Below are 20,324 nucleotides of genomic sequence, written 5' to 3' on the forward strand. Positions count from 1 at the left end.
TCACTTCAGTGGTCGGTCAAAGTTCGCGAAAGGTCGTTCTGACGTGACCCGTAATGGGATGTCCTCAGATCTTTGTTGAGCAATAGCGAGAACTAACATCTGATTTTAATGTTATTAGCTTATAGCTTGCTCGTAATGGGCTCTAATGACCTTTGAATCACTTTGAAAACCAGTATGTTAATTTTCTTTTAATTCAAAGGAGAAAGAATTTTTTTATGAATATCACAATAATTGAGGTAAAACTTTGTGTAGATAATAATTATTATATGTTCCTTTTGCACCATTGCAGTTGATGTTGCACAAACAAAGAATCTCAGAAACTCATGTGCCAAATGTTGTGATACTGGAGTGTTTTTTACCATAACAAGGCTTTCAAAGATCATACTGTCCTCTCACATCTGAACGGGCAATAAAATGCTTTTCCGTTGGCTAAAGATTTCACTGCATATGACTCCAGGTGACTTCCCTGGTGAGCAAAAGTGCCAAAAGTGATGGGCATATCTCTGTGTCTTTCTAGGCTCAAGGTAGTTACCAAAACCAATTTAGAACTTTTGATAATTGTTATGATTTTTTGTTTATCAGGCAGAACCAAATAAAATGGTGAGAGGAATCATTGGATTTGGACATAACTCACTGACACAGAGTATTACCCCTCTCTTGAATGGTGACAAGATGCCTGTAATATCAACCAGGGAAAACAAGATTGAATTTGGAGACAAGGTAATGTCAAGTTTCTACAGAAATCCTCTCAAATTAACATATTTTAGGATGGACCCTTAACATATTCAGAGCTCCAGATAAGCTGCGTATCTGCGTGAAATACGCATCAGAAATGCAGAAAGACGCATTAAAATAAAATCCAAGCGTATCAAATACGCAACGAACATTACAGATACACTACAAAATAAAACTTGCGCGTATCATCCAAATATTGTGAAGTAACCCTGCATATTCGATTAGCAAATCAGCAACTTATTTTGAAATTATACACGGGCATTCAGTCAACCTTGCCAAACTCCACGATGACAGTTACATCATGATCATTTTCCATCACACTTTCTTGTGGAAGTATCGTGGTATTTTTGAGTACTGTAAAGCTCTCAAACCCACACGACACCAGTTTGCTGGGACTAGATGAATAGTGTTTAATTATTTGACTTAAATACCCACATGTGTAAAACCTAGTGGGTAACAGAAATTTGAATACCCAGATAGAATTACTGATACCCAATGATTTTAAAATGCATGGGTAAAATACCCACGACACCAAAAGCTTATCTGGAGCTCTGCATATTTCATGCCTCTGGTCTGTGACCAGTAGGTAATTATTAAAAGTACCTAAGTTATCATGTGAATTTTAGCTCTTGGAATGTCAGGTCAACATTTTAATGTCTTTCCAATGTTTCCTAATTTTAACACTAAAACTTTGCTGTTTGCTGTTTAATGCCACACTTAGCAGTATTGTGGGGGTATGTAAATGATCAAATCATGTCTGGAACTTACAAACCAGTGATTGATATTATGAACAACAATCAATACATATTGTCAGGTATGATGACATGCTCTCAACAAGGTTACAGAACCTGACCATGCAATACATACGTTGCAGCATATGACAACAATAGGGGGCTGGAATTCCAATGGGGTCAACTTATACTATTGTTAATATCAAACTTAATGATATTGGGAAGTTCATAAGACATCATGTGACATGTTTGACAAAGTGGCTGATGTTAAAAACAATGTCATAATGCCATCAAATGCTATATGATTCTGTAAAAACAGACATTGGTATTGTCCATGAAGATTTGATTTTTTTTATCAGCTTCTCCGAAATGACTTGATGGTTGAAGTGTGTGGATGTTTGTTGCTATAAAGAGGTTCAAGTTTGTTCAAGGCATTCAAAACTTCAAGGGCCAGCAGCCCTTTGTTGGGTTACATCTTGACCGAATATCAAATCTGTCTCCCAGCAGCCTCGGAAAGCATAAAAAATCATGAGATGTCCGTTGTGAACTTCTTCTCTTCAGTAGCCATTGCAGCGATGAAGCTGAATCTTTACATGCGTGTGCCCACTAATGGTGACACTTGAATTTGTTCAAGAAGTTTGAATCTGATTTTAAATACCGCATTCGACGTAATAAGCGCCCAGGGCACTCTCAAAATTAGAAATAAGGGGCTCTTATTAGAATATTATTTTGGTGGAAAAAACAGTTGAACGATAAATTTCGTGGTTTATGCTGACGGCCTGACTGTTTATATACGACAGATATATTTTTCGAGAATTTAATTGCCCATAATTAAGGGTGCATATAACACACGAGTGCGTATTATACACGAATTTATAAGTCTTGCGTACATTGATCAATCGGAAGGGGTGCTAATTGGGAATGTTCACTTGCCAATATATTAGCAAATATCGCCGTGGGCGCTTATTAGAGCGGGGCGCTTATTAAGTCGAATACGGTAGTCACAGCAGCCATAATGAAAGAGCTAATTGTGGCCATGACTCATTCAAATATGACATTTGGTATACTGTATTCGACGTAATAATATTATTACAGCGATTATTATTACGCGGTGATATTTGCTAATATAGTGGCTCGTGAACAATCCCAATTAGCACCAATTAGCACCCTTCCGATTGATCAATGTACGCAAGACTTATAAATTTGTGTATAATACGCACTCGTGTGTTATATGCACCCTTAATTATGGGCAATTAAATTCTGGAAAAATATATCTGTCGTGTATAATACGCACAGACTTTTCTTTTGTAGCATTTCAGGCTGTCAGCATAAACCACAAAATTTATGATCTTTCAACTCTTTCACCAAAATTATATTCTAATAAGAGCCCCCTATTTCTGATCTTAAGAGCGCCCTGTGCGCTTATTACATCAAATACGGGATGGGTAGGAAGTAGTGGGTGTGAACTATGTGATTCCAGCGAATATCATACCTCTGTTGCCTTATTGCAATAATCCGATATTTAATCCAGAAGTTCTCTTCACTGTCAGCTGACCCTAATTAGTTGTGTGGGTAATAGTCAGTCTAGCACACTTTGGTGGTTTGACATTGATAGTTAATCTCTAGTTTTTCAAATTATGTCATAAGATTCTTAAGAATCTCATATTTGGTTGATTAAGTTGAACTTGGTCACGAAAGTGCATTTAGCGATGTGTCTTTGGGACGATGGGGGCCGTCTCTGTCCACTGGCGACAATGACGTTCATCAATGTGGCAAGTACAAAATCTCTTGAGATCTGCATGCCACCAAACACCTGCTGCAAGAGCAGAGATGCTCTTTGCAGACGCGATAAGAGATGTTTGATGTGCTCCTCTCTCTCTGAGGCTTCGTTCAACATGTTGGTAGACACTTGAAGTGTCTACCAACATGTTGAACGAAGCCTCAGAGAGAGAGGAGCACGACTTGGGATAAAGAAACAGGAGATGAAGAAAGCCAGTTATACTGCTTCTAAGAAGCATGTACCACACCATCAAAGAAACGAGCCAAATCGAGGGGAAGTCTTTGACTACTTCAACAGAATCTCAGGCAACACGTCAACCTCAAAGCACCTCTAAAATCACATTTGGGGAATTGTATTATTATTTATTTGATGCCAGATCTACAACCCAAAGCTTAAGAGGAGCCTACATCCCAGAGTCTGAGGCTAGAATGTCCGAGGATCTACTGTCCATCATCATCAGATCCACTTCAAAATGTCATACCCTTCCATGGCCGAGCTTCACAAAGTAAATCATCAAATGGGCTAATGAGAGCCTTTGAAAGATGAGTCAGGTTACAGCAAACCCAAATAAAAAAATGAATATTCCGGAATCATATTTAGTTCCCAAACCTTCCTTCAGTTGATAAGGGTTATATTAAGTTGGGGAAGTCTCCCAGCAACTAGGCCATGTGCCAGATGTTGAAATTTAACATATTGGTACCGTCTGGAAGGACCAAGAGATATACTGAGTTGAGATTGCTACACATTTATAGATATTAAAAAAACATGATGGACTTGTCAGAGTGGTAGCTTAGTCTCAGAATGAGGCTCAATCCAAGATGGCCACCAAAAACAATACATTTCCTAAGAAAATAACTTCACATTGGTCACAATGACAAAGCTACAGCACTTAAATGCTGTGTCATGCAAACATTATTCAAGTTGATAAAAGCACAAAAATCTGGCTGTACTATTGATGGTTTATTAATATATTTTGATATCATAAACTTGTTGCACTTTTATGCTTTCCACATAATGACAAAGTTCCTCTGAAATTATACTCACATTTATATTGCCATCATTTGTTATATTATGACATGTTAAATGCATGGATTTTCATAAACAAGAAGTCATTGGATTTGGAGTATCGCATGTGATGCCAAAGACAGTCTGCTGATAATCTTTCGTTATAAAATATTACAGTAATTTTGGAAATATTACATGTTTCACATCAACAGTAAACACAAATCAATACATGTAGGATACACGATGTCATACCGTTATTCAGGAATCGTACAATGGCATGCTGATGCATCCTTCTCGATGGGATTGGACCAGATTGTCTACCCAGTTCACAGACATCTTGTCAATACTGCTTTCACAGAAGAATCTCTCAACCAAAAGGGCAAGTTGGGAGTCAAGAAGTTTTGGAAGCTCTCTACAATTCCTTGTCTCTCCAGGCATGGAGGTCACGTTAGACCTTTGACCGTGGGTTCCTAAGTAGGAAGATATCCAGTCGTCAGAGAAGAACTTGCTTCTCAATATTTTGAGAAGCCAAGCTTTGACAAACATTGTACGGGGACCGGACGGCACCAGGATAGGTACTTCTAGTCGATACCTAACAGCCTGTGCCATACATGCTAAACTGTACGTCACAGGCCTGGGATCAAGTTTGGAAATTGGAATCCTACAGTCACCGACTTCTTAACCATCCGGGAATCTTACAGTGACTGGGGTAGTTGGAATCAGACAGGTCAGGAACGAATTCTATGGTATGTACCGGTATTACATCTATACCCATCATCCAGGACATCATGGGAAGAGACAGATACAAGAGTGGTTCCACAGGCGCTGTACGGTAGCCAGGTGAACTCAAGAGAGTCATGAAAACTGGGACAAACAGCCATTTACTTTGTTGAAAGTACATCATGACCGATCTCTAGTCTTTTTTCCGAGCCATTCTATAAGATACAGACCGTAATGAAGGGCTCGATTTGAGGAATTTGATTTAACCTGCACCGGTCATCATCTGGTCTGTTTATCCGTCCATTTTCGTTTCTGGAGCTTTGCTTGAAAACAGTTACAGATTTTTCATTCAAACTTGTTACATGTTTTAACCAGGGGCTGAAGTGGTACCATTTGCTATTTCGGGATTTTTAAAATATTTATTTTTTCCATTTCCGTACCAACAAGATTGACTTTGGTGTGTTTGTCAGGACCTTATCTCTAAAACTCATGAAACTTTGCACACACAAAGACCAGGGTGATATGCAAAACAACCTTTACGCTAAGACGGTCGTAAGTCTGTGTTAAGGTATGGGAGTTCTGATCACCTTAGCCCCAAGATCGCTTTGTACAAGGGCACTCTGGTTGTCAACTGGTGGCTTTTGCTAATTATGGAATTTTTTTCCAAGGCAAAAAGTTTGATTTTGTCTCTGTTCATATTTGTGTGCACCTGACATAGAAATTCAAAGTTCCAGTCCTAGTTCCATGGTATTGTCGTGATAGCTCAATAACTACTCATGTATACTAACAGACAGATAAGATGGAAATCAGATGATTTGTTCTTTTGAATTTGAGAGGGACATGGGGATTTGTCATCTTCTGATAACTCTTGTTGTCTCAAGTGAGTGAGTGAGTGAGTGAGTTGGGTTAACGCCGCTTTTAACAGTATTCCAGTTATATCACGGCGTGTCAGCTTAATGTGGGAGGAAAGCCCGAAGTGATGCAGGTGTCAGACGTTTACCTCTTCGGTGAAACCCACGAGCACGGGTACGGTGCTGACAAACCTAGAAACATAATCGGGGTAAACCGGGATTCGAACCCATAATCATAGGTTTCTGGCTTGCCCAAGGGATGCAACTCTGCAGAGCGAATCGCAGTGCCTTAGACGACTGGGCCACCCATGCCCCCTGTTGTCTCAAGGCTTCAATGAATAAAGTGTGTTTAGGGCTAGTTTATTGACAAGTGGTTACACCCATATTTGTAATTTCAATGTCTGAATTCCTGTTTTGTTGCCAACCAGTCGCTGTACCCATACTACAACAGACTGGCTTGGAATGAGGGCGCTGCAATTCACAGTGTGTTTCTTGCCGCCAAATCAAGAAAATGGACCCATCTAGTAAGTACTGGTATATTAGCTGGTATTGCGTACTGGTATATAAACATCAAAACAGCAATGTCATGTATGATCATTGCACAAAATGTAAGTGTATGGATTCTAAAATGGTGTTGAGGTACTATGCCATAGGGCGAGAAGAGATGCTATCAGAACATATTAAGTAACAACATGTAAGGAAGTAGAGTGTGTGTGTGTGTGTGTGTGTGTGTGTGTGTGTGTGTGTGTGTGTGCTTATTTTAATGTCTATGCAATCTCGCATTATAGTTGTTTTCTTCAAAACTTTTCATCACTTTTCCGTTTTCTGTTACAGATGATTATACGATCTGCAGGATACGAACTTAACAATATCATCTATGACAAAGCTCAAAGCAATGGAATAAGAATTATGGGAGAGGTAAATATTCAGATGCATGTGTTTTCACTCTTAGTTACATCGCTCTTATCTTCAGGTAAAATACCTGAGACCAGTTTTCATAACAAAAACCTTAGGTGTGATCTGCTTAACTGACATAAGAGTGAGCGAGTTGGGTTCAACACCTCTTTTAACAGTATTCTATTTATATCACCATGTGTCAACTTAATGTGGGAGGAAAGCCCGAAGTGATGCAGGTCTCAGACGTTTACCACTTCGGTGAAACCCACGAGTAGGGGTATGGTGCTGACAAACCTAAAACATAATTGTGGTTAACCGGGATTCGAACCCACAATCATAGGTTTCTGGCGTGCCCAAGGGACGCAACTCAGCACAGTGAATTGCGGCACCTGAGACGACTGGGCCATCCGTGTCCATACATTCTTCCAAACTGTTGTTAAAATGATATAATAATTGTTCAGCAAATACTGAAAATTCGCTAGATAAAAATAATCATCTCCTGTTGCCAAAGATTATCCCTAAATTCTGAAAAAGTGGAATTCCCGAGTTCAGTGTCCTTTTTTGTCATGTATTCTCGTGTTTTATCAAAAACATTCAGAAAGTGTACCGTCTGAAGTTTATTTACTAGGTGTTGAAAATCATTTGTAGGTGGTTTTTTTTATCATCTCTGCCTTTTCACATTGTACTGGAAGGACTTACCTCGATTGCCGGTGACCCCAAAAACACTGCGTCCTGGAAAGACCAGATGTATTTAATGACAATTTCTAACAGTATATGAATGAAAATAAGATAAATGTTTTTTGCTTAGTTCAGTTACTTTATTTAAAAAAAAAATTAATCAGTTAAGTTGATTTTGTTGGATAGAAAACTTAAGGGCCATTGAACCCTCAACCCCTAAACTCAAGCAATTAAGATTTTTTATGCAACATCGAACTTTTGAACTGGTCCCTCAGAGTTCACAATTGTTTCTGATTTTTCCTGTGAAATACTTCAATGTGACAATTGATCACCACGACACATTCAGTTTCTAAATGTGAAATGCGAACAGTGTCATTTGTGACAAACAAGTATGATATATCCCTACAGGCTAAGCATACGACCTCCATGGGGTGGTTTTCATGTCATTGTGTGGCCAGTCAGAGAGCTGGGTTCTTTGTTTATGAAACCCTTGTGTTGTCATGGGCAGGACTGAAATCATACCTAGTTCTGAGTCAAATTAGGTTGAATTATTCTAAATGTAGTATAAACTTGATTATGGTAATAAAACATTTCATCAATCAATGTTTTTTCATATTCAGGTTGTAATTCCAGAATTAAGACCTGAGGATTGGGTAAGAGGTGATCTAGATAATACGATGGAAAAAATGAAAAAATTGGGAACAAGGATCATCTTTTCGTATGTCACAGCTCCACTCATCTACCATGTCTTGAGAGAAGCTTACAAGTAGGTATAAAGTTGGAAGATGATTATGGATAAATAATTATAAAAGGAAAAAAGTTTACATGTGTTTTATGTGCAATCTCATTAAAATCAGATCTAAGTTCTCGCTGCTGCTAAACAAAGATTTGAGGTCATCCCATTACGGGTCACGTCAGAACGACCTTTCACAGACTTTGACCGACCACTAAAATTACGAACAAGAAGTCGACATCAGCCAATTAGAAAGCAGCTTTCTTGAGCTTTATGGCACTCGTTTCAACCGGGTGACTTCTATTTCAGACTACGCTTGAAAAATATGTTGACACAGTTATCAATTAAGATTTTGAAAACTGAACAAACGAACATTCCGGAATGTCTTATGTGGTTGAGATTTTATGGCAGTGCTTCCCACGTACTGTGCAATACCTCCTCCGTTCAAATGTTTATCCCATTGAAGCGAGAGACGGAATGATTAGAAAACCACATTCCGACTGTCACTTTCTTGATCTGGTAAGCAACGCTTTGATTGGTCTGATGAAAGGTCGTTCTGACAGGACCTGTAATGGGATATCCCGGGATCTTTTTTTAGTGATAATGAGAACTAAGATCTGATTTTAATAAGATTGGGTCTATGTGGTATCAGATGGTGACTGAGACTTTTGGACAGTACTTTGATAAGTCACCTCCTTAGAATTATAGTATTGTTCTGTTTTAGCAGTTTGATCATTGTTCTTATATTGTTGTGTTTTATTTTATGACATTCTTGGTGACAAAATAGCAAGATGCTTATGATAATCAGCTTGGATTTTTATAGAATTATTTCCTATACTATATATTAGAAGGGGGTATTAAAATAGACACTGTCTGTACGTCTGCCCATCCATGTAAGATATCGTTTCTAGAGCAGATCTTGACAGTATCCTTTCACCAAACTTAGCACACAGATAATTCTACTGGTGAACTGGTGCTTTTTGATTGTTTGGGATTTAAAAAATAAATAAGAATAAATTGAGTTTCCATGGCAACAAATTTGACTCAGGCTGTAAAATGGTGGCAGTGCTTGTTTCAGGGGCCGATCTTGATAACTGTACAATATTTCTCCCAAAACATGGCACATAGATAGGTCTCGTGGTGAACTTGTGCTTTTTGATAGTGTGGGATTTTCGAACAATATGTACAAACAAACAAACTGATCCATGGCAAAGGGAACAGGTGCTTCAAGATTTCTGACGCTGGAAGCACCAGCGCCTGGCCCTGGAATCTCAGACTCTCTTGCGACTGCCTTCTCCAGAGAGCTTTTGCATTTTGTCTCTAAAAGGGGGTGTCATGAAAAGTGATGTACATGGGGAGGGTCATAAAAAATATGACAAGCATTTGGGAAGGGTAAATAATTTCTGTATATTAGTGCATCAAACATGTCAAATGCTTCCAATAATCCAATGATTTCCTTCTCGTAAGAGAAATGCACAATTGACATCTAGAATCCAGAGTGCAAGCAATATCCCTGGGCTTGAAACATTATGTATGTGGATCAATGGGAATCTGATGTAATAGAGGTAAGATATTGGCAGGAATTACATGTGTTCAAACCATCTTGATTTCTAGCTACGGAATGTCTTCCCTACATGGATACCAATGGGTCTTTGTCAGCATCTTTATTTGGCAATTCCCCTGGGGGAATCAGCATGCAGAATGTATGGAGGTATGAAAAAAAGAGGAGTCTTATTTCATAACTTTGATCATCTGTGTTTTGTAATAAAACTGAACTTCTGGACTAACAAATGAATAACAGTACAAATTTTACTGTATATATTTTTCCCAAGCAACCATATTTTATGGTCATATTTTTTAGAGCCTTTTAGGAGTTAGTTTAATATTAAATGATTAAAATTGCAGTTTTTTAAGAACATGTGCAGCAGTCATTGAAAAAAGTAACTGTTTATATTTGTGGTTACTTTAAGTCTTTGTTTTGTCATACTTGCTATTCTGTTTTTTTAGACACCAATCTGTACGGTAGCTTATAGAGGAACACATGGATTTGCGTCAACGTACGATCTAACAGCCTACACATCTGACGACTGGTTCAGAGTCATGGGTTACCACATGTATAGTGATCGATCAGTTTACCATGGCCGAGTCAAATATGTCATCCATGAGGTAAATTTTCATTTTACAACCCATGCAGAGATTCCAGGTTTGAATTGGTTCCCAGCAACTGATGCTTGGCGAATGAGGCGACTTACGGAATCAGGTTGATAGAGAGTACCCTGAGGGCATGAATTGTTGCTGAACATATCAATCAAGTGGGGTTTTTTTCTGGTTCAGAGTCAATTATTCACAGGCCCCTGCCATATAGCATGTTACTAAAGCATTTATTGCTGAGCAGTGATACAAAGTAACCTTAAAAGATTAAATATCTATAATAGTGATAACATATAATGAAGCCAACTGAAAATCCTTACATTCTACTGGCCCCTGGACATCTTCGTCCTCTATGTGTCCAGGGAAGGCATTTTGGTAAATGACGTGTGAAGACCTGGGTTAGAATTGGTTTTCAGCAACCCATGCTTGCCGCAAAAGGCGACAATGCTTGTCGTAAGAGGCGACTAACAGAATCGGATGGTCAGGCTCGCTGACTTAGTTGATGCATGTCATTGTATCCCAAATGCGTGGATCGATGCTCATGGTGTCAATCACAGACCGTTGTCATAATGCTGGAATATTGTTGAGTGCGATGTTAAACAACAAACAAACAAACATTTCGGTAAACCTAAACTAACCCCTGGATCAATGTCCGTGGTTCTCACAATCTCAAATTACCCACACTTGATTTCCGTTTAGACAGTTTGATTGGCTACGCTACTAGGCCAAACATACCAATCAGAAAGCGAGTTACGGACCAGCCTCAATCCGGTTGGCGAAATCAGCAACAAGGCAGCAAGTCCCATTGATTACGACAGACTTTGTGATAAAGTTCAACGTTTGAAAAACTGACTGATATACAATAGAAAGCCTCAAAAATCTTTTTGATGGAAAGGATGTCTTCATATCCATCAAAACTGGCGGTGGCTTTGGTTTCTAGGCAATATGAGTTACCTCCCTTAACCGTTTTTTTTTCCTTATTTGGACGTTTGATTAGTCAGTACAATGTTAGTGAAATCAAAGGCAGGTAATTTAAAATCGCTTAAACCTTGTGAATGGACCCAAGGGTTAGCCCTGGAAATATAGAGGATGGGGTGCCTTCAACTTTAGACAAATTGAAGAGAAATGAAAGTGTATGTCAGAATGAAGCTGACTTAATTACATGTATGTTAACGTCGCAATATAAGTGCAATAATCTTGGACGGGATGTTAAACCCCATTTCACCTCACCTCACATGTATGTTAATGCAAAGACAGATTTTTCTGACAATATCTAAAAATATATTCCATGTTTTCTTTCTAGGTAGGAGCAGAGTTTGCCTTGGGCTATGATGCAGTCAGGGCAATGGCAACAGCAATGAGCGACTTGATTAGTCAACAACAGACAATCACTGGAGACAAAATTGCACTGGCAGTGAGAAATGTACGACTTTGAGATAACTTTTCACTTTTGTTAAGCTGATAATGTACATGAAACAACTTTGGTTGTGACTTGAGAAAAATGGTTCAGAATAACATTGGGGATACAGGGGTAGAAACTAACAGTTATAGTCCACTAGTCCTTACAATGATAACATATAGAAAAACCCTTAAGATTGGCAAATTTCTACTTGTCCTTATGATACCTAAACTATTGGACAGATTGACAAGGACTATAGGACAAGTGCCAATTTCTAACGCTGGGATATTATGCCATCATTCATTGTCATTCGTATTGTGTCAGGACATTCATAAATTTCTTTCCTAACTGTACATTACAACACCCGTGAAGATCCGGGGTAGAATAGGTCTTGACTTCAGCAACCCATGCTTGCCGTAAAAGGCAACTATGCTTGTTGTAAGAGGCGACTAATGGGATCGGATGGTAAGACTTGCTGACTTGGTTGATGCATGTCATTGTATCCCAGTTGCATGGATCGATGCTTATAACGTCAATCACTGGATTGACTGGTTCAGACTTGACTATTTACAGACTGCCTTCATATAGCTGGACACGCAGTGTTAGAAATTGGCACTAGTCCTGTAGTCCTTGCCAAACTGACCAATAGTTAAGGTATGATAAGGACTAGTAGAAATTTGCCCTTTTTAAGGGCTATATTTTATCATTATAAGGACTAGTGGTTCAAACCTGTTAGTTTCTACCGCTGACACGCCGTGATAGAACTGGAATACTGTTAAAAGCGGCGTTAAACCCAACTCCCACACACAGAAATAGCTGGAATATTGCTGAGTTAGGCTTTTAAACAACAAACAAACAAAGTACATTACAAATGTACTAATTTTCTTTTAGGGAATCAATGAGATTTGTCCAATCATGAAAGCAAGAACTGTTTGAGTGGTGATTACTTTTAGCACATGGGAGTTCATGTTGTTTGAAGTCTCCAATCACTGTTGTCTGTGTTATCCATTATCTTCTTTTCTGAAATGGCTTGGAATTAGCTGAAAGTTTTTGTTCACAGATGTTTATTATTTTAAGGAGTTTCAAGTTGGTTCAAGGAATCAAAATTGAAATTTAGCCATTTGGCAGACAGCAATCTTTGATCTATTTTTTAAGATATCCCATTTGTTCATCATGATTGATAACATGTGATGGTTTTTATTTTTTTATTGCTTTTTTTTTTACTAAAAACAAGCGATGTGTGATGGCAGTCTTGTTCACAAGATACTTGATAGTCTCATTGTATTCCGCCACGCGAAAGCGTGAAGCGGGGGATATAGTATTCACGACCGTCCGTACGTCTGTACGTCCCAGCTGTTTGTTGCCGCGATATCTCAAGAACTAAACACTGGATTGTCTTCATATTTGGAACTATGGTGTATATACAGACTCCGCAGACACCAGTCGGTTTTGGTTACCTTGACCCCATTTTCAAGGTCACAGCAGGCAAATGTGCTTTTTGAGTTGGAAAACGGTGTTGCAGCGATATCTCAAGAACTAATCGCTGGATTGTCTTTATATTTGGTACTATGGTGTATATACAGGTGGGGGACATTTCGTCACTTTGTGACAAATACTTGTTTTTTTCTATTTCTCATTGCTGCTACGGGGGCACGGGTGGCCCAGTCGTCTAAGGCGCCGCGATTCGCTGTGCAGAGTTGCGTCCCTTGGGCACGCCAGAAACCTATGATTGTGGGTTCGAATCCCGGCTCGCCCCAATTATGTTTCTAGGTTTGTCAGCACCATACCCGTGCTCGTGGGTTTCACCGAAGTGGTAAACGTCTTAGACCTACGTCACTTCGGGTTTTCCTCCCACATTAAGCTGACACGCCGTGATATAACTGGAATAATGTTAAAAGCGGCGTTAAACTCAACTCACTCACTCACTCACTCATTGCTGCTACTCTTTTTCAAACTACTTGACTTATATTCAAAGATTCTCTCTTCATTCAAGGATAAAGTATTTTAGTCTGAAAGCTTCTGTACTGTGTCAGTGAACACTTTTGGGTAGAAAACACATCCTTCAATAGGAAGTCCATGTGATTATTTGATCTTCTTCCCTGTCTGCCTCACAACCAAACAGTTTCACCCCTCCTCACAGACTTTTTTGTTCCTTTCAGTGTTGAAATAATTTTGAAACCCAACAAGACGGTTGTGCAAATGATCCATAAATGTTGCCTGTCCATCTTCAAAGTTACCTGCCCGCATTCAGGCATTGTAATAAAATTGGAAAAAATTAGAGACAAATCGTGTCTTGATTCAGTTGATAAAATGTACACAATTAATTGAGAATCTACAAGGAGTTGTAATAAAACAGAATACAGAGCTACAGATAAGCAGCTTATTTGCGTAAATTTTGTGTAGGGAAACGCATTCATTAAATGAGAAACTCATAGCATGCGTAAAGACACAATGAAGCTTTTTCAGCTTGTGTACAAAGGGGCTAATTTCTGAAACATAATTATGTCTCCCCCAGAATGGAGGGAGACATATTGTTTTTGGCACGGTTCCTGTCGGCGTCGGCGTCGGCGTTCCCACCGTTTCCAGACCATAACTCAGAAACCGTTTCATATTTTTTCGCGAAACTTTGTATACACGTTAACCCAACACTGAAGTGGTGCCTTTTGCTATTTAGAGATTTTTGACATTTTTATTTTTTCTCGTTTCCATGGAGATAAGTTGAACATAGGCTCTGAATGGGGGAAATCTTTGTTTCCTGACCATAACTCAGAAACCGTTTAATATTTTTTCGCGAAACTTTGTATACACATTAACTCAGCACTGAAGTGGTGCCTTTTGCTATTTAGAGATTTTTGACATTTTTATTTTTTCTCGTTCCCATGGAGATAACTTGAACAAAGTCTCTGAATGGGGGTAAGCTTTGTTTCCTGACCATAACTCAGAAACCGTTTAATATTTTTTCGCGAAACTTTGTATACACATTAACCCAGCACTGAAGTGGTGCCTTTTGCTATTTAGAGATTTTTGACATTTTTATTTTTTCTCGTTTCCATGGAGATAAGTTGAACATAGGCTCTGAATGGGGGTAAGCTTTGTTTCCTGACCATAACTCAGAAACCGTTTAATATTTTTTCGCGAAACTTTGTATACCCCAATAGAGTGATGAATAGATGAATAGATGAGTGAAAAAATGTTCGTTACGCAACAAAAATAGAAACCCCAGAGTAAAAACTCAATTGCTCAAAAAGTTATCTTTAGCTCTGTGAATACATATGTTGTCTTAAAATTATTAGCAAGACAGTCTGACAGGAGAAGGAAATTTTCATGCAGCCCCTTAGAAAAGTTACCAGCCACGGGCAGGCAGTTATTTCTGACAGTGGTCTCTTGACATGAACATTGATCTATGAATTGGGATACGATGACATGAATAAACTAAGTCTGACCACACAATACCGTTGGTCACCTTTTCTCCAAAATGTTGTCCCAAATGTCCTGAAGATATGTTTTTTATCCCCCGCCCAACAAAGTTGGCGGGGGATATAGAAACAGGCTCTGTCCGTCCGTCAGGTTTTGTTTCCGGAGCATAACTCATAAACCGTTCAATATTTTTTCATCAAACTTTGCAGGTCTGTCAGGTACATGCTGAACTGGTGCCTTTTGCTATTTAGAAATTTTAGAAATTTTTAATTTTATCTTATCCTGACTCATACTTATTACTCATTTGTATGAGTCAGGATAAGTATAAATGATATTTTTACTCTAAAAAATACATTTATTTTACGTTTCCATGGCAGCAAGATGGACTTAGGTTCCAAACTCTTTTTTTTTTTACAATTTCCATGCCAAGTTCCACCTCGGTTAAAAAAGGTTAGGGTTTGTTTAGATTTAATTATGTCATAAATTCTGCAACAGGGGCGGGGGATATAACCATGTTAGTGGCAAACTCTTGTAATATTGCTGATCATGGTGATGGTATTGAAAAATGTCCTATGAAAATGTCGTTATAACATTTGTCGCCAGCAAAGTCACTTCTTAGATGGAGCTTGAATAAGCTATTTGCATTTTTATACATTAACAACATGCACTCGCTCAGTCTGATTTGTATTTGTTCCAGGTAACTTTTGCAGGATTAACAGGAGGTGTATCATTTGACGTTCAGGGCAACAGACCTGGTTATCGAGGATTTCTCGTACATTGTAATCCTATACCACCACTGTTTGGAGTCCAGCCAACAAATGCAAGTATTTGTGTTTGCTCGTTGATGTTATAACAATCAATTTTGAGTGCAAATAAGCCTTTCACAATGCGGTGAGCAATTCTCCAAGATATATCAAATACATTTCCTCCTCACACTTCTAACATCACTGAGGGGGCACGGGTGGCCCAGTCGTCTAAGGTGCCGCGATTCGCTGTTCAGAGTTGCGGCCCTTGGGCACGCCAGAAACCTATGATTATGGGTTCAAATCCTGGTTCGCCCCGATTATGTTTCTAGGTTTGTCAGCACCAAACCCGTGCTCGTTGGTTTCACCGAAGTGGTAAATGTCTGAGACCTGCATCACTTCGGGCTTTCCTCCCACATTAAGCTGACACGCCACGATATAACTGGAATACTGTTAAAAGCGGTGTTATACCCAAGTCACTCACTCACTCACTCAAACATCACTAAAAGTACAGAGCAATTTGAATCGATTGTTCAACAAATTCTGTATTTACCTCTAATCCAATTATAAATGGTATTCTTTATTGACATAAAAAAACGTGAGCAGACATGAGTATTAACATCGCGGCACTTTCTGTTTATATCAAAAGGTGCTAATCAAATTCAGCTGCATAACACTACTCACAATATTCAAGTAACAAATTAACAAGCTTGAGGTGAGAATGACATTTTCGTAATTCAATACGGTTTTGTTAATATTCAGTTTCTGATGACTAATCATGACGAGGCGATGTAGGTAGGTTGACTTATCTACCAAACGTACCATTTTGATACAAGTTTCAAGGATGAAGTGAATACCTCGGCTTAACTAAAGTACTCACGGAAATGAAAAAAAACTTTTTCTCAATTTAAAAATCGACACAAAGTGTTACGTAGCTGAAAATACGAAATAACAAAACAACTCGAAAAGTACTAGTCTGGATTTGCTAGTTTGTTCTCAGTGAACAATACAAAATGTACTTTACAGGAGGTAATTTGTCGGCACTTTCAACAGACTATAGGCATTATGCACCTGTTCTCACCTGTCGTCAAGGTGTCATAGGTCACCTTGATCTACTTACACCTGGTTATGCCCTGTTTCACAATAGTCTGTTTTCTTCACATTTATACACAATTTTACGTGTAAAAAGGCATAAAAACTTTTGATACGCTATATTTGTGCCACGGCCCAATTAGTACTAATTTAGTTGTTTGAATATTTACATATTTTGTATATTAACTGCATTTATTTAAGATCTGAGGTCGACAAAACAGGTTTTTTTCATTTCCGTGAGTACTTTTGGAGGTCGCCTCATCTACGGTCATACATTGGTTGAAAACTTGATCAGTATCACAGAATTTTATGTTTCAATATGTTCCTTGTTTCAGGTAGCCATCTTTGTACGAACTATGATAATGGACAGTGAAGATGCAACTGAACAATTAGAAGTTGTAATGGAGGCCTTTTATCCTCTCTACTTGCCGCCATATAATTATACGCTTGGACAGACTGCATATCCTAACACAACAAAAATGAACACACGATAGTAAGTACTATATACATTTACATCCTTACTTCCAATAAAATGGAGTTATTTCAAGTTACCACCCACTTGTCAAAAACTTAAAGCATATGTCCTACTTAGATGTCAATTGTATAGATTGAACATGACCATTTGGCCATCAGCTTATCCATCCTGTGATAATGATAGATGACCCTGGCACTTGTGCTTCTTCACCTTCTCAATTTTGACTTCATTTCGGCGATTATTCACTCCTATGAGGTCTGTCATTCTCTTTGTTTTTAAGTAGCACCATATGACTTTAGCCATAAGTCCAAAGTCAGAGTCTAGTAAATTGTCTTCTGGTCTAGAAAGATCATCTTATACTATTCCATATTAGGCTAAAACATATTAAAAATACCCAAATACCCAAATAGACAACTCACAAGTTCTTGGCACAGGGGGGCACGGGTGGCCCATTCGTCTAAGGCGCCGCTATTCGCTGTGCAGAGTTGCGTCCCTTGGGCACGCCAGAAACCTATGATTGTTGGTTCGAATCCCAGTTCGCCCCTATTATGTTTCTAGGTTTGTCAGTACCATACCCGTGCTCGTGGGTTTCACCGAAGTGGTAAACGTCTGAGACCTGCATCACTTCGGGCTTTCCTCCTACATTAAGCTGACACGCCATGATATAACTGGAATACTGTTAAAAGCGGCGTTAAACCCATCTCACTCACTCACTCATTCTTGGCACAGACTGAAGTAGTTGCTGGTCACTAATAGCTGCCAAGCCAGACCAATCCTGATCTATTTTGTTGCTTGCACATAACCATTCTCTTTCTGATTAAATCCTCCTTGGGGCACTTATTGCATTTTCCAGGCTACAGAAAATCTACATGACATGTAACTATTTTGTTCCTAATAAAATATTATGTATTATGTATGATGTATGATGTACGACCACCCAAACAGGGCCTCTTCCTACTTTGGCGCCAAACGCCAAGGGAAGCAACTCACACCCAAATCACTTTCCACATGTCATCCGTCAATCTAGACGTACATGAGTGAGCTCAGAAAAAAATTTCTTCTGTCAACAAATCGATTGAACGATCATAAGAGTTGAAGACATGGCTGATCAAACTGTATGTGTGGTAAATTCTCTTTTCTTTAGCAAAGGCGTAATACCTCGCATTTCCTTTAAGTTTGATGTTGTAAATTTGGCGTCCATGCGTACGTGGCACGTCCATTCAAGTAATGGCCGCCGCTTGGTAGTCATCATTGTTTTTGATACTCTAACTCATGATCGTTTATAAAAACGACATGGTTGTTCATTATCATTGCAATGTAAACTACGTATTTCCTATTGTAACCTGAAGTTTTAAATTAATAAGAGACCCTTAACGTCTCAATAAATTAACTCAGGCTTTTCTGTATATCGAACGTCAGAAGCTTGTTGTTTTGTTTTTTAAATTACTAGCTCCTTTATAATGTATATATATTATATCGTATGTTACATTACGCCTTTGCACGGCACCTTAATGTTTGTTATATCTCTTGCACTTATACATGAAACATACATGCACACCGGATCAAATAAATTACGGTCTCTTACAGGCCTTCAAAGTATGTTCCGGCTGTGAGGCTAGTATCCGCACTCAGGACAATCATGACAAGTGTATTTGCTGCCTAGCGGAACTAGGTCACGATGACCAAACCTGCCCCATCTGTCTCAGCTTCACACCCAAGGCGTCCAAGAATTGCCATGCTGATCTTTTGCACTACAAGAGACTTCTTGAGGCGGGGGCAGACATAAGGGATAAATCAATCCCCCCCCCCCTTCCAAAAGTAAAGGGGGTAAGGGTAGGGGAAATAAGGGTAAAGGTCCAGCGTCGTCTTCTTCGAGCTCCAGCAATAAGGAGCCTGGGAAGTCAGGGCATCAATCTAGTAGGGTTCCCGTAGAAAAGACACCTACACCTGCACCTTCTGTTAATCTGGCGGATATTTCTGCCATCTTGAGGTCACAGATGACATCCATGTTCGAGGAGGTCAAGTCCCAGCTCCGCGAGGAGTTGCGGGCTGGGCTTCCCGAATATCGGGTGTCGGAAGCGGCCTCGGGGCCTTGTGGAATGCCCGGCGTCGGCCGTGGCAGGCCGCTTGGCCTCGGGGACAACTCGAGACCGGGCATAGGCTCGGGATCGAGATCACTCTCAGCGGAGGGTTGGCGGGCGCCGGCCCGTTCACTACCTCCTTGCCTGTTTCCCAGGCGGAGCCGGAAGCCTTCTCGGAGGCCGAGGCTTGGACCTGTGGTTCTGCGCCCAGTGGTCAGGTGGGTTCTTTCGAACCCCCAGCACCTCGGGACCGGGATTCGGCTTCGGGACGGGGACAGCCGGGGGATCGGAGGTCGCAGGCCTTCGAGTGTCCGCTCCCGATATCGTCTACTTCCTGCCGGGTTGAGGAGTTGGAGTTAACCTTCGGCTCGGAGACTAGGGATGAGGAGTCAATGGAGGAGGGAGAGGAAGGCTTGGAGACCCCTGCAGGTTTTTTCTTCGCTTCCTCTCTGCGACACGTATGGGACAAAATAGTCCAGGTACTGCCGCAGGTGGCTGCCCCCGCTCCCAAGTCGGACTCGTCTGAGTTCCGCCTTCCTGGGGACGCGTTTGCTCCTTGCAAGCCGCCGCAGGTGCGACTCCGTATTCTGTCATCGTTGGCGCACGAGGTCATCGATCATCTGTTATCAGGTAACCGGAAAAAGTTCGACCGACCCGAACTTAGTAAACGGTACCCTATGGCAGAGGACCGGGATTTCGAGGTGCCTTCGGTCGACGAATGCGTCTGGACCTCGGTGACCCTAGGGGGGGTCTTCGACCCCCTCTTTGGCTAAGGCCAAGCAGGGCCGGCGATTGCCTCCCTTCCCAATCTGTGGCACCGAGCTGAAGGCGGCTTA

General features: G+C 40.0%; 1 protein-coding gene across 1 annotated transcript in view; it reads left to right on the forward strand.

The window, feature by feature from the left end:
- LOC139477725 (uncharacterized) overlaps positions 1–20,324 on the forward strand; it is a 75,151-nt gene that overhangs the window by 26,096 nt on the left and 28,731 nt on the right. The window contains exons 11-19 of the mRNA XM_071260122.1: positions 583–720; positions 6,251–6,346; positions 6,657–6,740; positions 8,018–8,163; positions 9,745–9,841; positions 10,138–10,296; positions 11,585–11,704; positions 15,795–15,917; positions 17,268–17,425. Coding sequence (XP_071116223.1) covers positions 583–720; positions 6,251–6,346; positions 6,657–6,740; positions 8,018–8,163; positions 9,745–9,841; positions 10,138–10,296; positions 11,585–11,704; positions 15,795–15,917; positions 17,268–17,425 — 1,121 coding nt within the window. The remainder of the gene's footprint in view (positions 1–582; positions 721–6,250; positions 6,347–6,656; positions 6,741–8,017; positions 8,164–9,744; positions 9,842–10,137; positions 10,297–11,584; positions 11,705–15,794; positions 15,918–17,267; positions 17,426–20,324) is intronic.

This window comes from Haliotis cracherodii, unplaced genomic scaffold (genome assembly GCF_022045235.1).
Source record: "Haliotis cracherodii isolate W230 unplaced genomic scaffold, xgHalCrac1.p SCAF_35, whole genome shotgun sequence".
Taxonomy (NCBI): domain Eukaryota; kingdom Metazoa; phylum Mollusca; class Gastropoda; order Lepetellida; family Haliotidae; genus Haliotis; species Haliotis cracherodii.